The 25,000-nt window shown below is 38.4% G+C and overlaps 2 protein-coding genes and 1 long non-coding RNA gene across 9 annotated transcripts in view; all 3 read right to left on the bottom strand.

Annotated features, from left to right (window-relative positions):
- The window catches only part of LOC123519947, a 132,682-nt gene extending 131,963 nt beyond the window's left edge, over nt 1–719 (bottom strand). Inside the window, exon 1 of the long non-coding RNA XR_006679133.1 lies at nt 625–719. This is a non-coding gene — a long non-coding RNA (uncharacterized LOC123519947). The remainder of the gene's footprint in view (nt 1–624) is intronic.
- Nucleotides 720–7,301: 6,582 nt separating this feature from the next.
- LOC123519986 (WSC domain-containing protein 1-like) lies at nt 7,302–14,170 on the bottom strand. Of its 4 annotated transcripts, none has more exons than XM_045281748.1 (11): nt 14,112–14,170; nt 12,973–13,063; nt 12,499–12,542; nt 12,337–12,366; nt 12,169–12,222; nt 11,504–11,600; nt 10,448–10,461; nt 9,454–9,586; nt 9,129–9,208; nt 8,395–8,548; nt 7,302–7,829 (listed from the first exon to the last, which is right to left on the bottom strand). In XM_045281748.1, the coding sequence occupies exons 1-11, from the start codon at nt 14,125–14,127 to the stop codon at nt 7,643–7,645; spliced, it is 900 nt and encodes a 299-aa protein (XP_045137683.1). In that variant the 5' UTR covers nt 14,128–14,170; the 3' UTR covers nt 7,302–7,642. The 4 variants fall into 4 exon arrangements, with proteins under 4 accessions (XP_045137683.1, XP_045137685.1, XP_045137684.1 ...); XM_045281750.1 differs by having other exon boundaries at nt 7,302–7,818; XM_045281749.1 differs by lacking the exon at nt 12,337–12,366.
- A 5,921-nt stretch (nt 14,171–20,091) lies between these two features.
- LOC123520246 (WSCD family member AGAP003962-like) overlaps nt 20,092–25,000 on the bottom strand; it is a 30,557-nt gene continuing 25,648 nt past the window's right edge. For 2 of the 4 annotated variants that reach the window (XM_045282351.1, XM_045282350.1), the window contains exons 3-10: nt 24,597–24,640; nt 24,435–24,464; nt 24,259–24,312; nt 23,605–23,701; nt 22,547–22,683; nt 21,454–21,586; nt 21,128–21,207; nt 20,302–20,549 (exon numbers count right to left, since the gene is read on the bottom strand). In XM_045282351.1, the coding sequence (XP_045138286.1) occupies nt 20,317–20,549; nt 21,128–21,207; nt 21,454–21,586; nt 22,547–22,683; nt 23,605–23,701; nt 24,259–24,312; nt 24,435–24,464; nt 24,597–24,640 (808 nt within the window). In that variant the 3' untranslated portion in view covers nt 20,302–20,316. Of the gene's footprint in view, nt 20,550–21,127; nt 21,208–21,453; nt 21,587–22,546; nt 22,684–23,604; nt 23,702–24,258; nt 24,313–24,434; nt 24,465–24,596; nt 24,641–25,000 lie in introns of all 4 variants that reach the window. The other 2 variants (XM_045282353.1, XM_045282352.1) reach the window with 2 other exon arrangements.

Genomic DNA, 25,000 nt, shown 5'->3' with positions numbered 1-25,000 from the left:
AAGACTGGCAATCATGGACATAGAGCCAACATTGTAACCTCGTATGTCTGGCAGTGGCACACTGCAGGGCCTGGCGAGCAGTGACCGGTGAAATCGCTTGTCTACAAACGAGCAGTTTGCTTGTCTGCAGCCGGGCAAAGGCGGAGAAAATGTTGCCGGGCAAACGCTTCGCTTCTGCCCGCGTGCACTGCCCGCTAGTGTGGACGGACCATAAGAGATGTATATATATATATATATATATATATATATATATATATATATATATATATATATATATATATATATATATATATATATACCGCTAGTTTAAGTACCATACAGTGACGTCACACTTCCCCTGATACCCCGCCTCTTGCAGTCTCCATTCCCTTATCTGTCCTTCCAATGCCCCCCTTGCCATACCACCACACGCTCAACTAAAAAATGCAAACAGTATTGCAATATATAGTGAGTGAAACAATGATTTCACTCATCACAGCAGTCCACAATCCGATACACTGGCTGGTGCCATCAAGACACCACCAAACTCGGAACTAATGGGCAGTAATCTACCTACCTCCATCCCTCTCCACGAAAGCATACCTAGAATATGTGTTGCTTATAAGTTATAGGCGACACACTAACCTTATCTTAAACGCACGTTCTGGCCAGCAGCGGGAACACAAGAGGAGAAAACGGGCGGTAGGAAGGAAGCGGTGACCAGGAACAGCGTAGGTATACACAGCAAGGATAAATGATGGCAACTGAATGAGTCACGTGATCTGGGAGGAGAGCGGAGTTGCCAGATGTGTAAACGTATGATATGAAATATCTGCCATAGTTAAAAGAACAATTTAACCCTTTCGGTACTGGGATACATTTTTACAGTGAGCTTTAGGTATGTTTAGACTATTTTATTGACATTAGGAAGTGTCTATGGGGACAGAAGATTAAAGGCCACAGTCTCTACATAAGTTTATGAAGTTGTATAAAATCACCAAACAGTAAGCAGTAGGAATATGAAAACGTGTCACGATACTGATGGAATTAAAAAGCAAATGAAATAAATATTGAATAAAACATTAGCTGTATTGTGAAGAAAACACACTCGTATGTTCACATGTAATGATGCACTAATTCCTACTTATACTCATGCTTATGTGGCTTATTGCAAACAGTATTAACAATAAATCTGAAACCAGCAGCAATAACAACATCAAAAATACAATAAAAACAATAATGATAATAATAATAATAATAATAATAAGGAGTAATAAGGATTAGCCACAAGTTGACATGTCTGTCTTAACCCCTTCAGCACCTGGACACGTTTTCATATTCCTTCTGATTACTATTTGGTGATTTTATACAGCTTCAGAAACTTAAGTGAGGATCTAAACATTGAACACTCTTGCGACCTCCATAGACCCTTCCTAATGTCAGTAAGATTATCTGATCACACCACAAAAAATCACAATAGAAATGCGTCCCAGTAGTGAAAGGATTGATGACCCATTGTGCAGTCGATAAGCAGTAAGCCCAAGCCTTTCCTATGCTACTGCTACTACTGCTATTACTACTACTACTACTACTACTACTACTACTACTACTACTACTACTGCTGCTGCTGCTACTACTACTACCACTACTACCAGTACTACTACTACTACTACTACTACTACTACTGCTGCTACTACAACTACTACTACTACTAATGGTAATAATAATAATAACGACAATAATAATAATATCAATAATAATATTAATAATAATAGCAAATGGTGAAGAGAAGCACCATGGACAATGCTATTTGCTGATGATATCGTTCTGGTGAGTGAGACAAAAGCTGATCTGCGGGAGGAACTTTCGAGATGGAAAGGTGCACTAGAGGATAGAGGTTTGAAGATGATTAGAAGCAAGACCGAGTACCTACCCTTTAATGCGGTAGATGGTGGAGATGATATGAGTATAGATGGGGAAGCCATTAAGAGAGTTACTGCCTTCCGATATCTTGGATCGCATGTAACTATGGACGGTGAACTACATGTAGAAATAAACCATCGGATTCGGTGTGGATGGAATTCCTGGCGAAAAATGTCAGGGGTTCTATGTGACAGAAAATTAAGTAAGGCCTGCAATGATGTATGGAAGTGAAACTTGGGCTATGAAGAAGGTACGTGAATAGAAGGTTGATGTAGCAGAAATGAGAATATTAAGATGGATGTGCGGTGTGACAAGAAAAGATAAGATCCAGAACGAGTTGATAAAAGGCACAGTGAAAGTTGCAGAGATATGTTCAAAGATGCAAGAAAGAAGTTTAAATTGGTATGGGCATATAATGAGAGGAGATGAAAACTATGTAGGAAGAAGAGCAATGAATATGGAGGTGGAGGGAGGAAGAAGAAGGACTGCTAGAAAATCAGGTGGCTGAAAAGAATATCTGGAAGAGACTAGCGAGGAACAGCGACCCCATATGAAGATGGGATATAAGCTGAGGAAGAAGAAGAAGAAGAAGAATAGCAATAATATTAATGACGATAGTAATGATGATGACGATAATGATAATAACAATAATAATAATGATAATAATAATAATAATAATAATAATAATAACAATAATAATAATAATAATAATAATAATAAATAGTCACAGGTAAAAGAAATATGATATAGTAATTTCCTAAGGCTTATTCAGCATTTTATTACGGGATCGTGACTATAAATGTGTTGTGAGGCGAATGTTTTATCTCATTATTGGAGACAATTCCTGAACTGGAGTTTTGCAACTTTGTACAGGCACGTGTGTGTGTGTGTGTGTGTGTGTGTGTGTGTGTGTGTTTCTAGCCTACATTACCCATATACTAATTAAACTTTACCTTAATTGTCGTCGTAAATCAGCTGGCAATCTAACATTATCATGAATAAATTTCCCGAGGCTTTCCATTAATGGATAAAGCGTGATGATGTAGAATTACAGTCTAGACACTGGAGTGTGACTGTAGACAGTAGACTATAGAAGTAGACTGGCTGTGCAGGACAGTATAACCAGTCAAAGAGAGAAGGCAAGTGAATTGCCAGGCAGAGCGTGAGTCTGTTCCCGAAACTGTGTTGGGAATGACTAAATGCGGCGTCCCGTGGGGTGGCTGAGTAAGACCACCCACGGTCGCAGTGCATCATACACAGAACAATACATTACTCCGCGTTAACATGGTAGTGCCCATCATAAAATTAGTTTCTCTTACTTCCATTTCTCTAATCTTTTCGTAGTCTTCCTCCTCCTTCTCCTCCTCTCCTCCATTATTCAGTACTTTCTTTTCCTTTCATCATCCTCTTATCCTTTATCTTTAATTTCTTTCCCTCCCTCCCTCCCTTATCTATTGCTTCCACTTCCACATTCTTTCATTTATCTCCTTCTCCCTCCACTCTGTTCTTCCTTTTCATTGTTCACTGTGCCTTACCCCAAAGAACACATTCTATTAATAGCTTTTTTTTCTTAATGTCCCCTTCCTATTCTTCTTTCTTCTCCTTTTCCTCAGAGTTATTTCCGATTACCTCCTTCCTCCATTGTCTCCTTCCGTCTTCTTCCTTTAACTTACTGGCTTCCTCCATTCCCTTGATCTTATGTTTTCTGCCTTTCCAAGATTTATAACTTGCGCGTTTTTTTTTCACAAGTGTTTTTTCCCTCTTAAGTTTTCATATATCCAGATCGTGTTGTTTTATTCCTTTGGTTACTAATGGTACTAAGGCACTGTCATTTTTTTATGTACAGTACCATGGGAATTAATAAAGCATTGATATAACTACCGAATTATTTTTTTTTTTTTTTTTCCTTTTCATGCAAGAATGTCGGTGCTCAAGGAGAGGTTTAAAAGAAACTGTATATGAAAAACACCCACTTCATGCCAGGTCACAGGAAATTTCAAATAGAGGAATTAAATTAAGGAGGATAAGTGTCTTGAAACCTCCCTCGTAAAAGTCATATACTTCAAGTCAGTGTAGAAGAAGAGAACAATTGAGTGTCGTATTGTTCTCCTGTTTCCTCGTAAACAATTCTTGCAATACTTTAGACGTTAATGAAGGATGCCCATACATGTAAAAGACTTCACCCCTTCAGTACCATGACACGTTACCATATTCATTCTGCTTGCTATTTCGTGATTTTATACAACTAAAACTCATTTGGGAGATTAAAATAGTGGAGATTGTGGCCATTAATCTTTTGACCTCCATAGACTCTTCCTAATGCTAATAAAATGGTCTAATCGTACACAAATCTCAACCTAAAAATGTCCCAGTAATGAAGGTTAACAATATACTCTAAGTTTGTTCTATGATGTACACTTCTATAATAAAAAAAAAAAAATTCGATACCAATTCATCCCTTCACTCTGGCGCTAATCTAAAATACAACTACATTATTTCTCTTTATATTTATACTTCAAACTTGCTTTCTTGCCCGAGACTCCTTCGCGATGATTTCTAAATGCGCATACGTAAATGAAAAGCGCTGTTCCTGTTCCTTTAAATCTTCCTCCCTTCGACAGTAAACGTGCTCTTCCGCCCCGCTAATTAGCTCGCTTCGTCCGTTCGGGTGGGAAAATCTCCACTCCGCTAATAATCTCGAGACTCCCGAGCATATTTTTCCGAAAACCTTTAAAATTCCTAATTCAAGGTCCCTCCGTAAGGTCTGCGCGTGTGTGTGTGTGTGTGTGTGTGTGTGTGTGTGTGTGTGTGTGTGTGATAGGTGGGTGATGAGTAAGGACAGTTAATTGATGGTTGGTGAGTGAATGAGGCAGTGTGCAGAACAGTAGCAATCGGGTGAGTAAGTGCGGGAGTGTGCAGAACAGTAGCAAGCGTTGGATGAGTAAGTGAGTGACTAACTTAAGAGTGGAAGTGGGTGAGGATAAGTGTAGAATATTGGCAGTTATTGAGTGAGTGATGGACTCAAGTTTGAAGGAGCGAGAAGGAATGAATAAAATAAAGAACGAAATAAGTAAGAGGTGGTGAGTAAGTGAGTGAGTGAGGATGAAGACGTGACTGTAGCTTTTCCTTTACTTACACTCCGGAGACAAATTACGACGAGATAAGAGATCCTACCTCACCAAGATGCATTACATTACCTGTTGAGTATACAGTAAGCAACCACTGACAATAAAACTGATGTTGTAGAGAGTTTCGTAAATCAAGGGGAAAAAATGAAAACAAAAAGCTAAGGATAAAAAAAACACCATTCATCATTAAATGGAGGATGGTGTTCTCTAGACTAATTTTCTTTTTAATGATTTCTTATCAAATGACATGTTTTTGTTTGTAAATAATTACAGAGGGAGTCATGTTTTTGTTTGTAAATAATTACAGAGGGAGGCAGGTATAAGGTTCAACTAAGGATTGGCGGATTTCGGAGGAAGAAGGTCTATAATTCACAATTTATTCATACTCACGCCACCCATCACACAATAACGCAAAACCACAACTCACGAAAACACAGGCATTCAAACAACCTAACAGCTAACACTTCCACAAAATACAAATTGTCAATCACCACTCCTGCACGCAGGGTACCGACATATTCACACTCATGTTTAAGAACTGGAGATCTGGCGTGATGCCAGGAACTCGTTGCAACCAGAACGCGGAGTGTAACAGTACAGAGCCGCTGTGGTTACGTCCACTTTCCTACAGCACTGGAGTTTCTTCTGGTAGGTAACACATCTGCCTCCGACCAACAGGAGACACAAGAACGGTTGGTGGGAAGCTCACTCAAGCTGGTTCCCTCACTGGATGTCAACCACCAGCTACAAGTGCATTTTCACGTAGGACGCTTTTGCTGCCCGGCCCTTGACCTTCAGGACGGTGAGAGGAGAACTGACAACCCATTCGAACCCTACCTCAGACGAAGGCTTCGAAATGACTAAAGAAGCTTCAAAATGTGTCATAGAGCTTCAAACTATCGACCCTAAACTTACACGTGAATGAATCATTGAACCTTACCCACAAAAAAAAAAACAATGTAACGAACTATATAAATATCAACTATATAAAGATCAAAATTACCTTCCCAACCACCAACAAACATTATTTACACATTCATTCACAGTAACTCCAACAATTTTATCACCCTTCGTCGTGAACCAACACTCACAAACGCAACACAGCATTTAAACTTATACAAGAAAATGCACACATACAGTACCAAAGAACCACACGCATACACAAATATACAAAGATAAAGAGGACATAACAGGCAGACGAGGAAGACGCTAGTTATTCCTTCACATTTTTCTTATCCATCGGATTTCCATCTCACCAAAAGCTGTTCACTAAAGATGTGGCAGTCCAAAGAAGAACATACGGCAGTGAATTTCCTGCCACCAACCTTATGATAATGATGCATCTTGCTCTGCAGTATGATAACAAGCACTCTCCCCATCAACTGAAACACGATTCTTTTCAGACTTTGTATTCCACTGAAGAACTGATTTATTTTTCTACGTAAGGGGGAAACCCGGCCAAGGGCAACAAAAACTGTGATTAAAAAATAGGCCCACTGAGGTGCTGGTCCTCAAAAAGGTTGAAAGAAATGTAGTTAGACGGGAAAAAAAAATTTTCATATTTTTTCTCTCTCTCCAATTCTAAACATTGCATGAAGAATGTATCTATGTGTATGCGCATGTAGTTTTATGTGAAGGAAAACGATTCATTTCAGCTTTTATATTTCACTGAAGAACAGATAAAACAGAATCACAGCTTTAGTCACCTTCGATGGATGTCCAAAGGCAATGCATTATATATACATGCAAAGAACAGGCCACAACTTGTTTAATTTTGCAAGACAATCAAAAAATCTTATATATTCAGCAGAACAAGATGAGACATTTATTACGATTGGGAAACTGCATATTGACATGGTAGCAAGCAAGCTTTACAGAATTCTGACTAAAGATTTATATATATATATATATATATATATATATATATATATATATATATATATATATATATATATATATATATATATATATATATATATATGAGCAAGTGAGATAAATGAAACAATGAGACGGAGACTTAAGACTTAGGGGAGAGCAAGCAGACAATGAAACGCTGGCCTTGTTTTCAAACATTCGCTTCTCTTGGAGCTAATGTAAGTAAAGCCAGGAGGAGAGGAGGTAATGCACAGCCACGTTATTAAATTCAAGACCAGGAACGATGCATAGGTTAGTTTCGAGACAAATTAGATATGAAAGTCATTTACAAAGTTATCTGAAGAGTAGAAATCAGTAGTTCCCTCATTTTATGCGACCCGAGTCTTAAATAATCACTATTTTGCTTCTTGACATGTACTTTGTAGGGAGTGTTTATAAACATTACGTAGAGAGATTGTTTGTACATACTACCCATAGAGAGAGCTTTTAAACATTACCTATAGGTAGAGTTTATAAATATTACTTGTCTTCATAGCATGCAAAATATAAGAGACTATTTTCACAAAAAGTGGTGCAACAAATCAAGAGGACATAATGACACAATGAAATTAAACCTATAAGAATCCACCAACAAACCACAACATACTCATCGCCAAAGTGAAGACCTTGCACTATACACTGTATGACCCGATGGTAGCACAAACGGGGGTCAGGGGCCTGTGGATCGGGGCGGGAGTTCAATCATAGGTCGGAAGAGGCAAATAACCCATTGCCTGGACGGTTCTATTGACAGCATTGGCCGCCTCTATCAAACTAATCTTCTCCTCGGCGGTGTAAGGGTTGATTTTCTTGCTGCCATTCCTCTTGAAGCTTCCCTCTAAGTGTGAGGCGATACAGGCCATTCTGCCCTCGTCTATGGGCACGCTGGGGACACAAGGCCGAGTCAGGAACATTTAGCATTGCAGTGTGGGAAAGCCTGCCGCCACTCCACCAAAGAAATAATAATTAAACAAATAAATGAAAAATAAGTAAATAAATTATAAGTAATAATAAAAATGATAATGATAATGATGATGATAATAAACAATAATAACAATAATAATAATGATAATGATAACAAAAAAATGATAATAGCAATAATGTAACCAAATTATCTACTCCTTTTCTCTCTATCTCTATCGATCCGTCTATCTGTTTATCTATCTGTCCGTCTATCTGTCTATCTGTCTATTTATCTCTAGCTCATCTCTTATACATATGACATACAGAAACAACTAGAGACACAAGAGAGGCAACACAAAGAAGGGTGGATACAGAGGAACAGAGGACAAAGAAAACAAAGAAAAGCAAAGGAGGAAGAAGAGGAGGAGGAAGAGGAGGAAGAAGAGGAGGACGAGAAAAGGAACAGATTAATTACGTGAAGTAAGAAAGAAGGACCAAGAACTAGCAATTTTGTTGTTGATGGTGGTGGTGGTGGTGGTGGTCGTACCCGAGGAAGGCGAGGACCTTGGTCAGTTCCTCTATGGGGTTCTCCAATAAACGCTCGTAGTACAGCACGTATAGCGGTGCATCGTTCATCGTAAGTGAAGTAACGGCCAGAGTCATCCATTTCACCAAGTTGGTCTTCACAAACTTGTGGAAGTCTGCCCATAAGAAAATAACTGATAGCCAAAAAGCACTGGACACATTTCAAGAAAATGTAACAAGAAAAAAATGATAATAAAAACTCAGAAAACACATTCGAAGGGTTGGATATACCAGGGAGAGCATCAACTAATTAAAGATACAACTGCAGTGATAAATTCTCAATAGACAATAAGAAAATGACTAATAGCCACATAGGACTGGACACATTTCAAGAAACTGTAACAAGAGAACAGTGAGAAAAAAAATCTCAGAAAACACACTGGAAGGGTTGGATATACCAGGAAGAGCATCAACTAATAACAGATGCAAGTGCAGTGATTAATTCTCAAGAAAGTGTTAAAAAATCGTAAGAACTAAAAATAACAAACCCCTTCCCCCTTAAAAAAAAAGAAAATCATGGAATTGGTCAGAGAAGAAAGGAGAAAAGTCTTAACTACATACACTTTCACCATTCATTCGATATTCCTTTGTAAAATTACACATGGAACCAGAGACCAAACAAATCAACGAAATATTATGTGCTCCCGTAGAACTGAAGTAATGCATAAACTGACAGCACGTATTGATGTAACTCACTCTCTGAAGAGAAGAGCTCGTATGAAATCTGGTCTACGTGACTGTGACTCTTACTGAACTTGTAGAAGGAGATCAGAGCGCTGTAAAGAAGGAGGATCTGGTTTTAGGATTGAGTAAAGACTAAGGAAAGTGAAGAGGAGGGAGTAAAGAATGAAATATGGAGGAAATAAATGAAAGAAATAAAGTGGAGAGAGAGAGAGAGAGAGAGAGAGAGAGAGAGAGAGAGAGAGAGAGAGAGAGAGAGAGAGATTGTTTATGAGACAAAAGAAACATGATACTTTCATTTATGTCTGCATTTATTTGTACGTTTTATAAAGAGACAAACTTGGCGGGGTTTCTGATGAGCAGCAAGGTGGGGTGCCTGATGCTGGAGGCATGGTAATTAAATGATAGTCGAACATTTTTGTGTGTCTTGCTCACGAGGGTTTCAGAGAGGGGGCGGCCTTCACCGAGGAAACCTGAGGTCACACAGAAGGCGCGTCAACAATATTCCATGCAGCGTGATGACTGCATTACATATTGAATAATCATAATAACTCCGCCCACTCCGCCCCTCCGTATAAAGATGAATAGGTAAATAGATAATAGTAATGATAATAATAATGATAATGATAATGATAATAACAACAATAATATAAATGATAATGATAACATTTATTATCATCTTTAATATTAATAGTAGTAGTAGTAATAGCATAATAACATCATCAATATAAATAATAATGATAATAGTAATACGTAATATCAAAGAATAACAATAATGATAATAATAATGATAATAATAATAAAAATAATAATAATAATAATAATAATAATAATAATAAAAAGAAGAAGAAGAAGAAAGAAGAAAAAAAAGAAAAAAAAGAAGAAGAAGAAGAAGAAGAAGAAGAAAAAAGAAGAAGAAGAAGAAGAAAAAGAAGAAGAAGAAGAAGAAAAAAAAAGAAGAAGAAAAAGAAGAAGAAGTAGAAGAAAAAGAAGAAGAAAAATAGGAATAATAACAATAATAATAAAAGAAAACTGCTAATGGGATGTTGCCTTGATAACAACTTGTCCTGAAAGGTTTCACTATAGCAGCCTTAGTAACAGCCCAGACTCAGTGATCCTTAAGAGGCTTTTAACAGGTGGTAATAGAGAAGGGACCATCTAAGGAAATCTCCTCAATGATCTACTTTTATTACTTGATTAATGTGATTAAATCTGACGGAGTGTTAAACAGTGATTTCAATTCATCAGTTTGTTAGGAGAACTCTTCCTGAAAAAAAAAAAAAAAACGATGCAACACGGCCTCCAAAACTCATGCTAGTCATACCCTATCTTACCTTTCTTTATGAGGCTGCCGTCGCGATATATGGAGCCCGTAAAGATGCCCGAGGCGGCCTCCAGCAGGTAGCGCGTCCAGGTGTTGCCGGAGCAAGGAAAAGACAATAACATCACTTTCGGCAGCTTCTCCAAACCTGAGACGGTTGACTTCAGTTTAAGTGAAGCTTAGTCAGTCACAACTCACTAGCACTTTTAACTTGTCATATTCATTGTGTCAATGGATCAAAGAAAACGTGAATAAATAAAACACAAACCAGTAAATAGCAAGGTATGAATTATAAACTGTCACTGATCTTCAATATCGAATAGTATCTGAGAGATTTTGTAATAATTGTTTGATATTAAGACGGAAACAGGAAATGAGAAGACAGGAAAGGTGTAGGGAAGCTGCAAAGAAAATTAATAACATGTTTCTAAAACTACACTGGCTAAACGATGCAAACTTTCCAACCTGTTCACTAATAAGGTATCCACAGGTGCTACTGGTACGAATGTACAGTGAGATGCGCCGAGTCTAAGGCAGCGATATTTGAATACTTTGAAGAAAACCGAGACATTATAACCTTGAAGTTTTCTTTACGATCCTAAAGAGGAAAAGAAGTTCGAATGCTTTGCAAATCATCGTACGTGAGGGACAGACATACTGAAAGATGAAAAATGGTTAGTTTTGCAATACGTAAGTGTCGCACATCCGAGCAGTTACAGCATTCACGAAATACAAGTGATTTTGTTTTTTCAATCTGATTTTGTTAACATTCCTGAATCTGCACAATATACTCACTGAACTGATATCCTGCTCCCCTCCTGAGGCCTTTGCATGAGATGTTATTCCGTCAGGCTATTTGTTGGCAACTGCTCACACTCATGTTACTAAACGATCTGATTGCTGTGAAGTGTTTATTGCTTTTGAGATGCAATAACATTGTGACAACTAGTGCTGAAGAATGCACCTTTCCTCAAGTAAATATGATAAAAAGAACAGAAGAGATGTATTAGATGTAACCAAAGAAATGGAAGCTTGAAGAGAAAACATACAGTATAAGAAAAGGTATCACCTGGTGGTGTAACTAGAACAGGGACTCTCTTGCGAATCGTTTCCCCACAATTTCCACTCTGACTTGATGCTCGTGGACAAGGGCAGGGCACCAGATACTGAAAAACGCAAAAGTCAATGAACCAAATTAAACTGTTCTCACTTGGTGCATGTCCCTTTGTGTCTCTCTCTCTCTCTCTCTCTCTCTCTCTCTCTCTCTCTCTCTCTCTCTCTCTCTCTCTCTCTCTCTCTCTCTCTCTTACGCACATATACGCACACAAACACACACACACACACACACACACACACACACACACACACACACACACACACACACACACACACACACACACAACCACGGCCCGGTAGCTCAGTGGTTAGAGCGCTGGCTTTACAAGCCAGAGGACCGGGGTTCGATTCCCCGGCTGGGTGGAGATATTTGGGTGTGTCTCCTTTCACGTGTAGCCCCTGTTCACCTAGCAGTGAGTAGGTACGGGATGTAAATCGAGGAGTTGTGACCTTGTTGTCCCGGTGTGTGGTGTGTGCCTGGTCTCAGGCCTATCCGAAGATCGGAAATAATGAGCTACGAGCTCGTTCCGTAGGGTAACGTCTGGCTGTCTCGTCAGAGACTGCAGCAGATCAAACAGTGAATCACACACACACACACACACACACACACACACTTACTCAGCTTTCTCTTAACGGAGCGATGTAAGACACTCAGGAACCCACCAGTCTCATCTGAAAGGCGCGAGAAAGGAATGATTTGATATAAATTTGGTTACATCTTCATAATAATCCATAAATAAACACACACACACACACACACACACACACACACACACACACACTTACCCTTCTGGTTCTGGCCCACTTCACCCTCACCTACAAGTCAAGGAGAAAAATAAAAGGTTTTGTTAATTAGTGAAGTAAAGTGGATTGGATACAAAGCACTGGCAAGCCCAAGTAAGCCCCACATCTCAGGTATACCACGTCAAGACTGGTGTTAATACTCACCTAATATACGAAGTGATAAAGTTGAAAATTGTGGCTGAATGTGGCTGAAAGAAAATAAAAAATAGAAAAAACTCAGATGGTGTTTCCCGCGTGATTCAAGGCATCTCAATACTGCTCTTAAAACACTGATAAAATCTAATTTGAATATGAAGAAAACGGTGGATGATAATTTTATGATTAGCCAAAGTAATATGATAAGGACACGTCACCACTGCAAACCTCATGTCATGACCGATACTCACATCACCACGTCACTCATCACAGCCACTGCAACGGTACATTCACATTACAGCATCACACCTTACCGTCACAATCATATCCACACACACACCATTACCACCACCAGCGCTCCTCTACTGCCCAGTCACCAAACACGCATAAGGCCATTACTCCATGTCACCGCCACGACTATCACAGGTAAGAACTGACACCTGCATCCCGGCACCTCCCCACCGCGTCACCTTCAACAATTACCTGTGCCAGTGAACCATTGTGAGGGAGAAGAGAAGGATCAACAACCCATACACCACGAAGGTCATCAGATTCCTGAGGCCAAAAACTTTTCCTGAGAAATATAAATGTTGCACTATAAGAAAAATACACTTACGAGAATATCATGAAAATATTACTATAACTTTATCGACATATGATTTACAGGATTTCATTACTTTGCCTTGCTATGGATTTTCAGAAAAAAATTAGATTGGGGGTTAGGTGCGGTTGAGAGATTGGAAACGAATATCCCAACAACTACTACTAGATTCTTACACAGGACGAATACAGTACTGGATTTAGACGTGTAGTTAGTGAGGATATTGAATGAGGATGTTAAATGAATGGCTTAACAGATGTCTAACGTGTGCTCATTTAATACCAATAATTTCATGACCTATGCAGTGTGTACTAATGTAGTTTTAACGTTATAATTGAAAAAATGTCATAATTTCGAAATTCCTCCCAATCTTTCATTTTCCAAATTCCTTTCTTCTTAAATGAGAGAAAAAGACGAAAAGAGTCTGTAACAGCACAATATATGGTGACTCACCTTCCAGCACCGTCTTTTACGTCTATCTTTATACATTAAACGTGACTCATTTGTCTTAACAACTGAAGATCACTGCTAAAAAATCTTTTCATCACGGGAATTAAGATGTTTACATGTCATCGTACTGCCTTATTAGTAATCGATGTCAAAATGTATACTTGGTTCACAAAGTATCATGGTGAAGGAATCCTTGTCTTGTCTTCTTTTGTGGTCCGAATATGATTTCCTGAATCATTAAGGTGTTTTATGTGTTCCATGCAACGACACATAAGCATGAGCTGACACTCTCTCTGGTGATATGCCCTGGAGTCAACTACAGCAAGTTGACATCCAAGACAAAATGTAAACCCACGCCGCCATTGTGACCTTCACAGCAGTCACTTGAGCAACTCAGACTCACTGGTGGAGAAGGGACGTCCTTCTCACACTGTGCTGCTAGCCAACATCACACTCGCCTGTACACCAACACTGTCTTATGGATTTATGTGCTCATCTCGCTGCATCACATCGGCGTGTCTACGCACCACTGTACTTCGACATATAACACAGTGCGTGAATTATCCCTTACCTTTAATGAAGCTCATCGGTCACCGAGTGATCCTGGCTGAGTCTGGCGCCTACTGACGCAGAGCACAAAAAGAAGTGTGCGATATACCCCGTTGAAATTGCACTTGAGATAAGATAAGATAATTTATTGGTAACATTGTTCTACATGATACATGCAAGTGAAATTCTTTATGGCAAACAGGCTCCAAAAGTACTATACATACATAAAAGTATGTCACATAGAAGCATTAAAATAATTTCTATGAATACAAAAAGTTGAAGAGCACCATACTGCTGGGGACAAATGATATTTTTATCCAGTTCATTTTTATCAAAGACAGTGCCAGCCTTCGTCCTGACCTTAAAAAATATAAAACAGTTATTAAGAGGATGAGTTTGGTCCTGCATTATTTTTCCAACTTTTTTTATTGCAGCCTCTTGATATAGAATGTCTGTGAACGTTACTGATGCCCCTAACTTTTTAGCTTTTCTTAACTATTTTGTTTAGCTTATTTTCTGTCTGGTTTTTTAATCTATCCTGAATAGCAAGATTCTGACTGACGGTTTTGGCACTTTTTACACTTTTTTAGAGAGCCACCACTCAAGTGAGCCTTTTTTTAACTTTCTTTTTTTTTTTTTTTGCCCTTGGCTGGCCACTCTTCCCTACGTAAAAAAAAGAAAAAAAAAAAGTCGGAAACTAAATTACGTTTACGGATAAAAAGATCATTAGAATAAAACATTTAAGAGTGAACGCAAAGGCAAAAATTGGGAAAACATGCACGTCCTTTTGTTAACCCCTTGTGTACCATGACGCGTTTCCATATTCATTCTGGTCACTATTTGGTGATTTTATACAGCTTCAGAAACTCATGTGAGGAATTAAGATAGTGAAGACTGTGCCCATTAATCTCCTGACTTCCATAGACCCTTCCTAATGTCAATAAAATGGTCTAATCGTACACAAATCTCAAGGTAAAACAGTGTCCCGGTACTGAAAGGGTTAATATCGGTCTCACTGGCTTTTGACAATTAGCGTTTCCCGGGCATCTGTTTATTGACCAGCCCGAAGGAAACATGAGCAGCTGGATGAAATGTGCACTAACTGATAAGCCTGCCATTCTAACCTGGGCCAGCGTATTCGTAGCCAGGAGCGCCAGCTGCTGCAAGATGAACTCCACATCAAATACAAAGCTGATAATGTAAAGAAAATATAAGTGAACGTGTAAACTAAATATAAAAGTGAAAAAGAAAGGTAAGAGTAAGTAGAAGAGGAATGTTTCTGTGTGTGTGTGTGTGTGTGTGTGTGTGTGTGTGTGTGTGTTCAAGTTCAAGTTCAAGTTCAAGTTCAAGTTCAACAAGTTCAACAAGTTTATTCCATGTAAAATAAACATACAATAATGCATATATAAAATTAGAATCAATAACATGGATAAGGTCTGCAGAGATTAATCTCGTTAGCAGACCAGTGATAATGTAAATGTATAATAACTGACCTTAATTAGCAAAAACAGAAAACAAACATGAAATATATTTTAGATATAAGTATACGTACACAAAAATGAAAATATAAATACATAAATCAATATAGATCAAAATTGTATTTCTATACATCATTTCTACCTATACTACATTGTACGCTATATAAATGCTTTTTTAATTTGTACTTGAAACTGTTTACTGTAACAAAGTAAATCAGACTTAATAAACATTGGAAGAGAGTTCCATACCTCAGGACCAAGATACATGATAGAATTATTAAAAGTGTAGTTCTAAATGGTTGACATATTAAGTTCACATAATTACACCTGGTGACATGCGGATGTTCCTGAATATTGAACATTCTATTATTACTTTTTAGCGATTTGAAAATGTCCAACAGTAGGAAATACTCGTGCAAATAATGTAACTAACAATTTCAAATCTGTGAAAATGCCCTCAGTAGACTCAAATTTATTTTTAAATGTCATTACTCTTAAAATACGTTTGCGTGTGTGTGTGTGTGTGTGTGTGTGTGTCTCAGTTTTCTACTAAGACATCAGTGTGAGTAAATTTATTCATACGTTCAGTTTAGAATTAGATTTAGAAATATATTTGGGCGACAGGTGAGAGATGCTTCGAAATTGTGTGTTGATGTATATTGTTAACTATGTAAATATAGAATTTATAAACTGTATACTATCTGCTATGGTCAATAAATCTGTCTATCTATGTGTGTGTGTGTGTGTGTGTGTGTGTGTGTGTGTGTGTGTGTGTGTGTGTGTGTGTGTGTCAGCGAGCGTCTACCCGTGCCTGTGTGTCAGCGAGCGTCTACCCGTGCCTATGTACGTACAAAGAACACACATTCGCCATTCACGCGTCAAGTACGGCCCCTCTTCTTTAACCAAGCTTTACGTACAGACAGCTGGTCCGTGCGTCCGTCAATTGCCGGGCCAGCTTGATCAGAAACGCCAACACAGACGCAGGGAACTTGCATGAGCCTTCTTTTCCCTTTGCCAAATGGAACAATAATATTCTGTATTTGGCTTTCATCCGCCAGTTCTATTTGCATCCACAGCACACCACTCCAGTCACCTTTGTGTGTGTGTGTGTGTGTGTGTGTGTGTGTGGGTGTGATAGGTGAGTAATGAGTAAGGACACAGTTCATTGATGGTTGGTGAGTGAGTAAGGGAGTATGCAGAACAGTAGCAAGCGTTGGATGAGTAAGTGAGTGACTACCTTATGAGTGGAAGTGGGTGAGGATAAGTGTAGAATATTGGCAGTTATTGAGTGAGTGATGGACTCAAGTTTGAAGGAGCGAGAAGGAATGAATGAAATAAAGAACGAAATAAGTAAGAGGTGATGAGTAAGTGAGTGAGGATGAAGACGTGACTGCAGCTTTTCCTTTACTTACACTCCGGAGACAAATTACGACGAGATAAGAGATCCTACCTCACCAAGATGCATTACATTACCTGTTGAGTATACAGTAAGCAACCACTGACAATAAAACTGATGTAGAGTTTCGTAAATAAGGGGAAAAAATGAACACAAAAAGCTAAGGATAAAAAAAAACACCATTCATCATTAAATGGAGGATGGTGTTCTCTAGACTAATTTTCTTTTTAATGATTTCTTATCAAATGACATTCATGTTTTTGTTTGTAAATAATTACAGAGGGAGGCAGGTATAAGGTTCAACTAAGGATTGGCGGATTTCGGAGGAAGAAGGTCTATAATTCACAATTTATTCATACTCACGCCACCCATCACACCCACACACAATAACGCAAAACCACAACTCACGAAAACACAGGCATTCAAACAACCTAACAGCTAACACTTCCACAAAATACAAATTGTCAATCACCACTCCTGCACGCAGGGTACCGACATATTCACACTCATGTTTAAGAACTGGAGATCTGGCGTGATGCCGGGAACTCGTTGCAACCAGAACGCGGAGTGTAACAGTACAGAGCCGCTGTGGTTACGTCCACTTTCCTACAGCACTGGAGTTTCCTCTGGTAGGTAACACATCTGCCTCCGACCAACAGGAGACACAAGAACGGTTGGTGGGAAGCTCACTCAAGCTGGTTCCCTCACTGGATGTCAACCACCAGCTACAAGTGCATTTTCACGTAGGACGCTTTTGCTGCCCGGCCCTTGACCTTCAGGACGGTGAGAGGAGAACTGACAACCCATTCGAACCCTACCTCAGACGAAGGCTTCGAAATGACTAAAGAAGCTTCAAAATGTGTCATAGAGCTTCAAACTATCGACCCTAAACTTACACGTGAATGAATCATTGAACCTTACCCACAAAAAAAAAACAATGTAACGAACTATATAAATATCAACTATATAAAGATCAAAATTACCTTCCCAACCACCAACAAACATTATTTACACATTCATTCACAGTAACTCCAACAATTTTATCACCCTTCGTCGTGAACCAACACTCACAAACGCAACACAGCATTTAAACTTATACAAGAAAATGCACACATACAGTACCAAAGAACCACACGCATACACAAATATACAAAGATAAAGAGGACATAACAGGCAGACGAGGAAGACGCTAGTTATTCCTTCACATTTTTCTTATCCATCGGATTTCCATCTCACCAAAAGCTGTTCACTAAAGATGTGGCAGTCCAAAGAAGAACATACGGCAGTGAATTTCCTGCTACCAACCTTATGATAATGAGGCATCTTGCTCTGCAGTATGATAACAAGCACTCTCCCCATCAACTGAAACACGATTCTTTTCAGACTTTGTATTCCACTGAAGAACTTATTTATTTTTCTACGTAAGGGGGAAACCCGGCCAAGGGCAACAAAAACTGTGATTAAAAAATAGGCCCACTGAGGTGCTGGTCCTCAAAAAGGTTGAAAGAAATGTAGTTAGACGGGGAAAAAAAAATTTCATATTTTTTTCTCTCTCCAATTCTAAACATTGCATGAAGAATGTATCTATGTGTATGCGCATGTAGTTTTATGTGAAGGAAAACGATTAATTTCAGCTTTTATATTTCACTGAAGAACAGATAAAACAGAATCACAGCTTTAGTCACCTTCGATGGATGTCCAAAGGCAATGCATTATATATACATGCAAAGAACAGGCCACAACTTGTTTAATTTTGCAAGACAATCAAAAAATCTTATATATTCAGCAGAACAAGATGAGACATTTATTACGATTGGGAAACTGCATATTGACATAGTAGCAAGCAAGCTTTACAGAATTCTGACTAAAGATTTATATATATATATATATATATATATATATATATATATATATATATATATATATATATATATATATATATATATATATATATATATATATATATATATATATATATATATATATATATATATATATATATATATATATATATATATATATATATATATATATATATATATATATGAAAGCAAGTGAGATAAATGAAACAATGAGACGGAGACTTAAGACTTAGGGGAGAGCAAGCAGACAATGAAACGCTGGCCTTGTTTTCAAACATTCGCTTCTCTTGGAGCTAATGTAAGTAAAGCCAGGAGGAGAGGAGGTAATGCACAGCCACGTTATTAAATTCAAGACCAGGAACGATGCATAGGTTAGTTTCGAGACAAATTAGATATGAAAGTCATTTACAAAGTTATCTGAAGAGTAGAAATCAGTAGTTCCCTCATTTTATGCGACCCGAGGCTTAAATAATCACTATTTTGCTTCTTGACATGTACTTTGTAGGGAGTGTTTATAAACATTACGTAGAGAGATTGTTTGTACATACTACCCATAGAGAGAGCTTTTAAACATTACCTATAGGTAGAGTTTATAAATATTACTTGTCTTCATAGCATGCAAAATATAAGAGACTATTTTCACAAAAAGTGGTGCAACAAATCAAGAGGACATAATGACACAATGAAATTAAACCTATAAGAATCCACCAACAAACCACAACATACTCATCGCCAACGTGAAGACCTTGCACTATACACTGTATGACCCGATGGTAGCACAAACGGGGGTCAGGGGCCTGTGGATCGGGGCGGGAGTTCAATCATAGGTCGGAAGAGGCAACAACCCATTGCCTGGACGGTTCTATTGACAGCATTGGCCGCCTCTATCAAACTAATCTTCTCCTCGGCGGTGTAAGGGTTGATTTTCTTGCTGCCATTCCTCTTGAAGCTTCCCTCTAAGTGTGAGGCGATACAGGCCATTCTGCCCTCGTCTATGGGCACGCTGGGGACACAAGGCCGAGTCAGGAACATTTAGCATTGCAGTGTGGGAAAGCCTGCCGCCACTCCACCAAAGAAATAATAATTAAACAAATAAATGAAAAATAAGTAAATAAATTATAAGTAATAATAAAAATGATAATGATAATGATGATGATAATAAACAATAATAACAATAATAATAATGATAATGATAACAAAAAAATGATAATAGCAATAATGTAACCAAATTATCTACTCCTTTTCTCTCTCTATCTCTATCGATCCGTCTATCTGTTTATCTATCTGTCCGTCTATCTGTCTATCTGTCTATTTATCTCTAGCTCATCTCTTATACATATGACATACAGAAACAACTAGAGACACAAGAGAGGCAACACAAAGAAGGGTGGATACAGAGGAACAGAGGACAAAGAAAACAAAGAAAAGCAAAGGAGGAAGAAGAGGAGGAGGAAGAGGAGGAAGAAGAGGAGGACGAGAAAAAGGAACAGATTAATTACGTGAAGTAAGAAAGAAGGACCAAGAACTAGCAATTTTGTTGTTGATGGTGGTGGTGGTGGTGGTGGTCGTACCGAGGAAGGCGAGGACCTTGGTCAGTTCCTCTATGGGGTTCTCCAATAAACGCTCGTAGTACAGCACGTATAGCGGTGCATCGTTCATCGTAAGTGAAGTAACGGCCAGAGTCATCCATTTCACCAAGTTGGTCTTCACAAACTTGTGGAAGTCTGCCCATAAGAAAATAACTGATAGCCAAAAAGCACTGGACACATTTCAAGAAAATGTAACAAGAAAAAAATGATAATAAAAACTCAGAAAACACATTCGAAGGGTTGGATATACCAGGGAGAGCATCAACTAATTAAAGATACAACTGCAGTGATAAATTCTCAATAGACAATAAGAAAATGACTAATAGCCACATAGGACTGGACACATTTCAAGAAACTGTAACAAGAGAACAGTGAGAAAAAAAATCTCAGAAAACACACTGGAAGGGTTGGATATACCAGGAAGAGCATCAACTAATAACAGATGCAAGTGCAGTGATTAATTCTCAAGAAAGTGTTAAAAAATCGTAAGAACTAAAAATAACAAACCCTTCCCCTTAAAAAAAAAGAAAATCATGGAATTGGTCAGAGAAGAAAGGAGAAAAGTCTTAACTACATACACTTTCACCATTCATTCGATATTCCTTTGTAAAATTACACATGGAACCAGAGACCAAACAAATCAACGAAATATTATGTGCTCCCGTAGAACTGAAGTAATGCATAAACTGACAGCACGTATTGATGTAACTCACTCTCTGAAGAGAAGAGCTCGTATGAAATCTGGTCTACGTGACTGTGACTCTTACTGAACTTGTAGAAGGAGATCAGAGCGCTGTAAAGAAGGAGGATCTGGTTTTAGGATTGAGTAAAGACTAAGGAAAGTGAAGAGGAGGGAGTAAAGAATGAAATATGGAGGAAATAAATGAAAGAAATAAAGTGAGAGAGAGAGAGAGAGAGAGAGAGAGAGAGAGAGAGAGAGAGAGAGAGAGAGAGAGAGAGAGATTGTTTATGAGACAAAAGAAACATGATACTTTCATTTATGTCTGCATTTATTTGTACGTTTTATAAAGAGACAAACTTGGCGGGGTTTCTGATGAGCAGCAAGGTGGGGTGCCTGATGCTGGAGGCATGGTATTCAAATGATAGTCGAACATTTTGGTGTGTCTTCCTCACGAGGGTTTCAGAGAGGGGGCGGCCTTCACCGAGGAAACCTGAGGTCACACAGAAGGCGCGTCAACAATATTCCATGCAGCGTGATGACTGCATTACATATTGAATAATCATAATAACTCCGCCCACTCCGCCCCGCCGTATAAAGATGAATAGGTAAATAGATAATAGTAATGATAATAATAATGATAATGATAATGATAATAACAACAATAATATAAATGATAATGATAACATTTATTATCATCTTTAATATTAATAGTAGTAGTAGTAATAGCATAATAACATCATCAATATAAATAATAATGATAATAGTAATACGTAATATCAAAGAATAACAATAATGATAATAATAATGATAATAATAATAAAAATAATAATAATAATAATAATAATAATAATAATAATAATAATAATAATAATAATAATAATAATAATAATAATAATAATAATAATAATAATAATAATAATAATAATAATAATAATAATAATAATAATAAGAAGAAGAAGAAGAAGAAGAAGAAGAAGAAGAAGAAGAAAAAGAAAAAAAGAAGAAGAAGAAGAAGAAGAAGAAGAAGAAGAAAAAGAAGAAGAAGAAGAAGAAAAAGAAGAAGAAGAAGATGAAAAAAAAGAAGAAGAAAAAGAAGAAGTAGAAGAAAAAGAAGAAAAATAGGAATAATAACAATAATAATAAAAGAAAACTGCTAATGGGATGTTGCCTTGATAACAACTTGTCCTGAAAGGTTTCACTATAGCAGCCTTAGTAACAGCCCAGACTCAGTGATCCTTAAGAGGCTTTTAACAGGTGGTAATAGAGAAGGGACCATCTAAGGAAATCTCCTCAATGATCTACTTTTATTACTTGATTAATGTGATTAAATCTGACGGAGTGTTAAACAGTGATTTCAATTCATCAGTTTGTTAGGAGAACTCTTCCTGAAAAAAAAAAAAAACGATGCAACACGGCCTCCAAAACTCATGCTAGTCATACCCTATCTTACCTTTCTTTATGAGGCTGCCGTCGCGATATATGGAGCCCGTAAAGATGCCCGAGGCGGCCTCCAGCAGGTAGCGCGTCCAGGTGTTGCCGGAGCAAGGAAAAGACAATAACATCACTTTCGGCAGCTTCTCTCCAAACCTGAGACGGTTGACTTCAGTTTAAGTGAAGCTTAGTCAGTCACAACTCACTAGCACTTTTAACTTGTCATATTCATTGTGTCAATGGATCAAAGAAAACGTGAATAAATAAAACACAAACCAGTAAATAGCAAGGTATGAATTATAAACTGTCACTGATCTTCAATATCGAATAGTATCTGAGAGATTTTGTAATAATTGTTTGATATTAAGACGGAAACAGGAAATGAGAAGACAGGAAAGGTGTAGGGAAGCTGCAAAGAAAATTAATAACATGTTTCTAAAACTACACTGGCTAAACGATGCAAACTTTCCAACCTGTTCACTAATAAGGTATCCACAGGTGCTACTGGTACGAATGTACAGTGAGATGCGCCGAGTCTAAGGCAGCGATATTTGAATACTTTGAAGAAAACCGAGACATTATAACCTTGAAGTTTTCTTTACGATCCTAAAGAGGAAAAGAAGTTCGAATGCTTTGCAAATCATCGTACGTGAGGGACAGACATACTGAAAGATGAAAAATGGTTAGTTTTGCAATACGTAAGTGTCGCACATCCGAGCAGTTACAGCATTCACGAAATACAAGTGATTTTGTTTTTTCAATCTGATTTTGTTAACATTCCTGAATCTGCACAATATACTCACTGAACTGATATCCTGCTCCCCTCCTGAGGCCTTTGCATGAGATGTTATTCCGTCAGGCTATTTGTTGGCAACTGCTCACACTCATGTTACTAAACGATCTGATTGCTGTGAAGTGTTTATTGCTTTTGAGATGCAATAACATTGTGACAACTAGTGCTGAAGAATGCACCTTTCCTCAAGTAAATATGATAAAAAGAACAGAAGAGATGTATTAGATGTAACCAAAGAAATGGAAGCTTGAAGAGAAAACATACAGTATAAGAAAAGGTATCACCTGGTGGTGTAACTAGAACAGGGACTCTCTTGCGAATCGTTTCCCCACAATTTCCACTCTGACTTGATGCTCGTGGACAAGGGCAGGGCACCAGATACTGAAAAACGCAAAAGTCAATGAACCAAATTAAACTGTTCTCACTTGGTGCATGTCCTTTGTGTCTCTCTCTCTCTCTCTCTCTCTCTCTCTCTCTCTCTCTCTCTCTCTCTCGCACACGCACATATACACACACAACACACACACACACACACACACACACACACACACACACACACACACACACACACACACACACACACACACACACACACACACAACACGGCCCGGTAGCTCAGTGGTTAGAGCGCTGGCTTTACAAGCCAGAGGACCGGGGTTCGATTCCCCGGCTGGGTGGAGATATTTGGGTGTGTCTCCTTTCACGTGTAGCCCCTGTTCACCTAGCAGTGAGTAGGTACGGGATGTAAATCGAGGAGTTGTGACCTTGTTGTCCCGGTGTGTGGTGTGTGCCTGGTCTCAGGCCTATCCGAAGATCGGAAATAATGAGCTACGAGCTCGTTCCGTAGGGTAACGTCTGGCTGTCTCGTCAGAGACTGCAGCAGATCAAACAGTGAATCACACACACATACACACACACACACACACACACACACTTACTCAGCTTTCTCTTAACGGAGCGATGTAAGACACTCAGGAACCCACCAGTCTTATCTGAAAGGCGCGAGAAAGGAATGATTTGATATAAATTTGGTTACATCTTCATAATAATCCATAAATAAACACACACACACACACACACACACACACACACACACACACACACACACACTTACCCTTCTGGTTCTGGCCCACTTCACCCTCACCTACAAGTCAAGGAGAAAAATAAAAGGTTTTGTTAATTAGTGAAGTAAAGTGGATTGGATACAAAGCACTGGCAAGCCCAAGTAAGCCCCACATCTCAGGTATACCACGTCAAGACTGGTGTTAATACTCACCTAATATACGAAGTGATAAAGTTGAAAATTGTGGCTGAATGTGGCTGAAAGAAAAAAAATAGAAAAAACTCAGATGGTGTTTCCCGCGTGATTCAAGGCATCTCAATACTGCTCTTAAAACACTGATAAAATCTAATTTGAATATGAAGAAAACGGTGGATGATAATTTTATGATTAGCCAAAGTAATATGATAAGGACACGTCACCACTGCAAACCTCATGTCATGACCGATACTCACATCACCACGTCACTCATCACAGCCACTGCAACGGTACATTCACATTACAGCATCACACCTTACCGTCACAATCATATCCACACCACACACCATTACCACCACCAGCGCTCCTCTACTGCCCAGTCACCAAACACGCATAAGGCCATTACTCCATGTCACCGCCAC

The sequence above is a fragment of the Portunus trituberculatus genome, chromosome 46 (genome assembly GCF_017591435.1).
Source record: "Portunus trituberculatus isolate SZX2019 chromosome 46, ASM1759143v1, whole genome shotgun sequence".
Taxonomy (NCBI): Eukaryota; Metazoa; Arthropoda; class Malacostraca; order Decapoda; family Portunidae; genus Portunus; species Portunus trituberculatus.
Note: the sequence above shows the minus strand (reverse complement) of the source record. Positions and strands in the feature narration are given on the sequence as shown.

Coding starts and splice junctions, on each gene's coding strand:
- LOC123519986 (XM_045281748.1), bottom strand. Junction 12,367..12,498: donor TTTATCACTTCGTATATTAG/GTGAGTATTAAC, acceptor CTTGACTTGTAG/GTGAGGGTGAAGTGGGCCAG. Junction 12,223..12,336: donor AGTGGGCCAGAACCAGAAGG/GTAAGTGTGTGT, acceptor CGCGCCTTTCAG/ATGAGACTGGTGGGTTCCTG.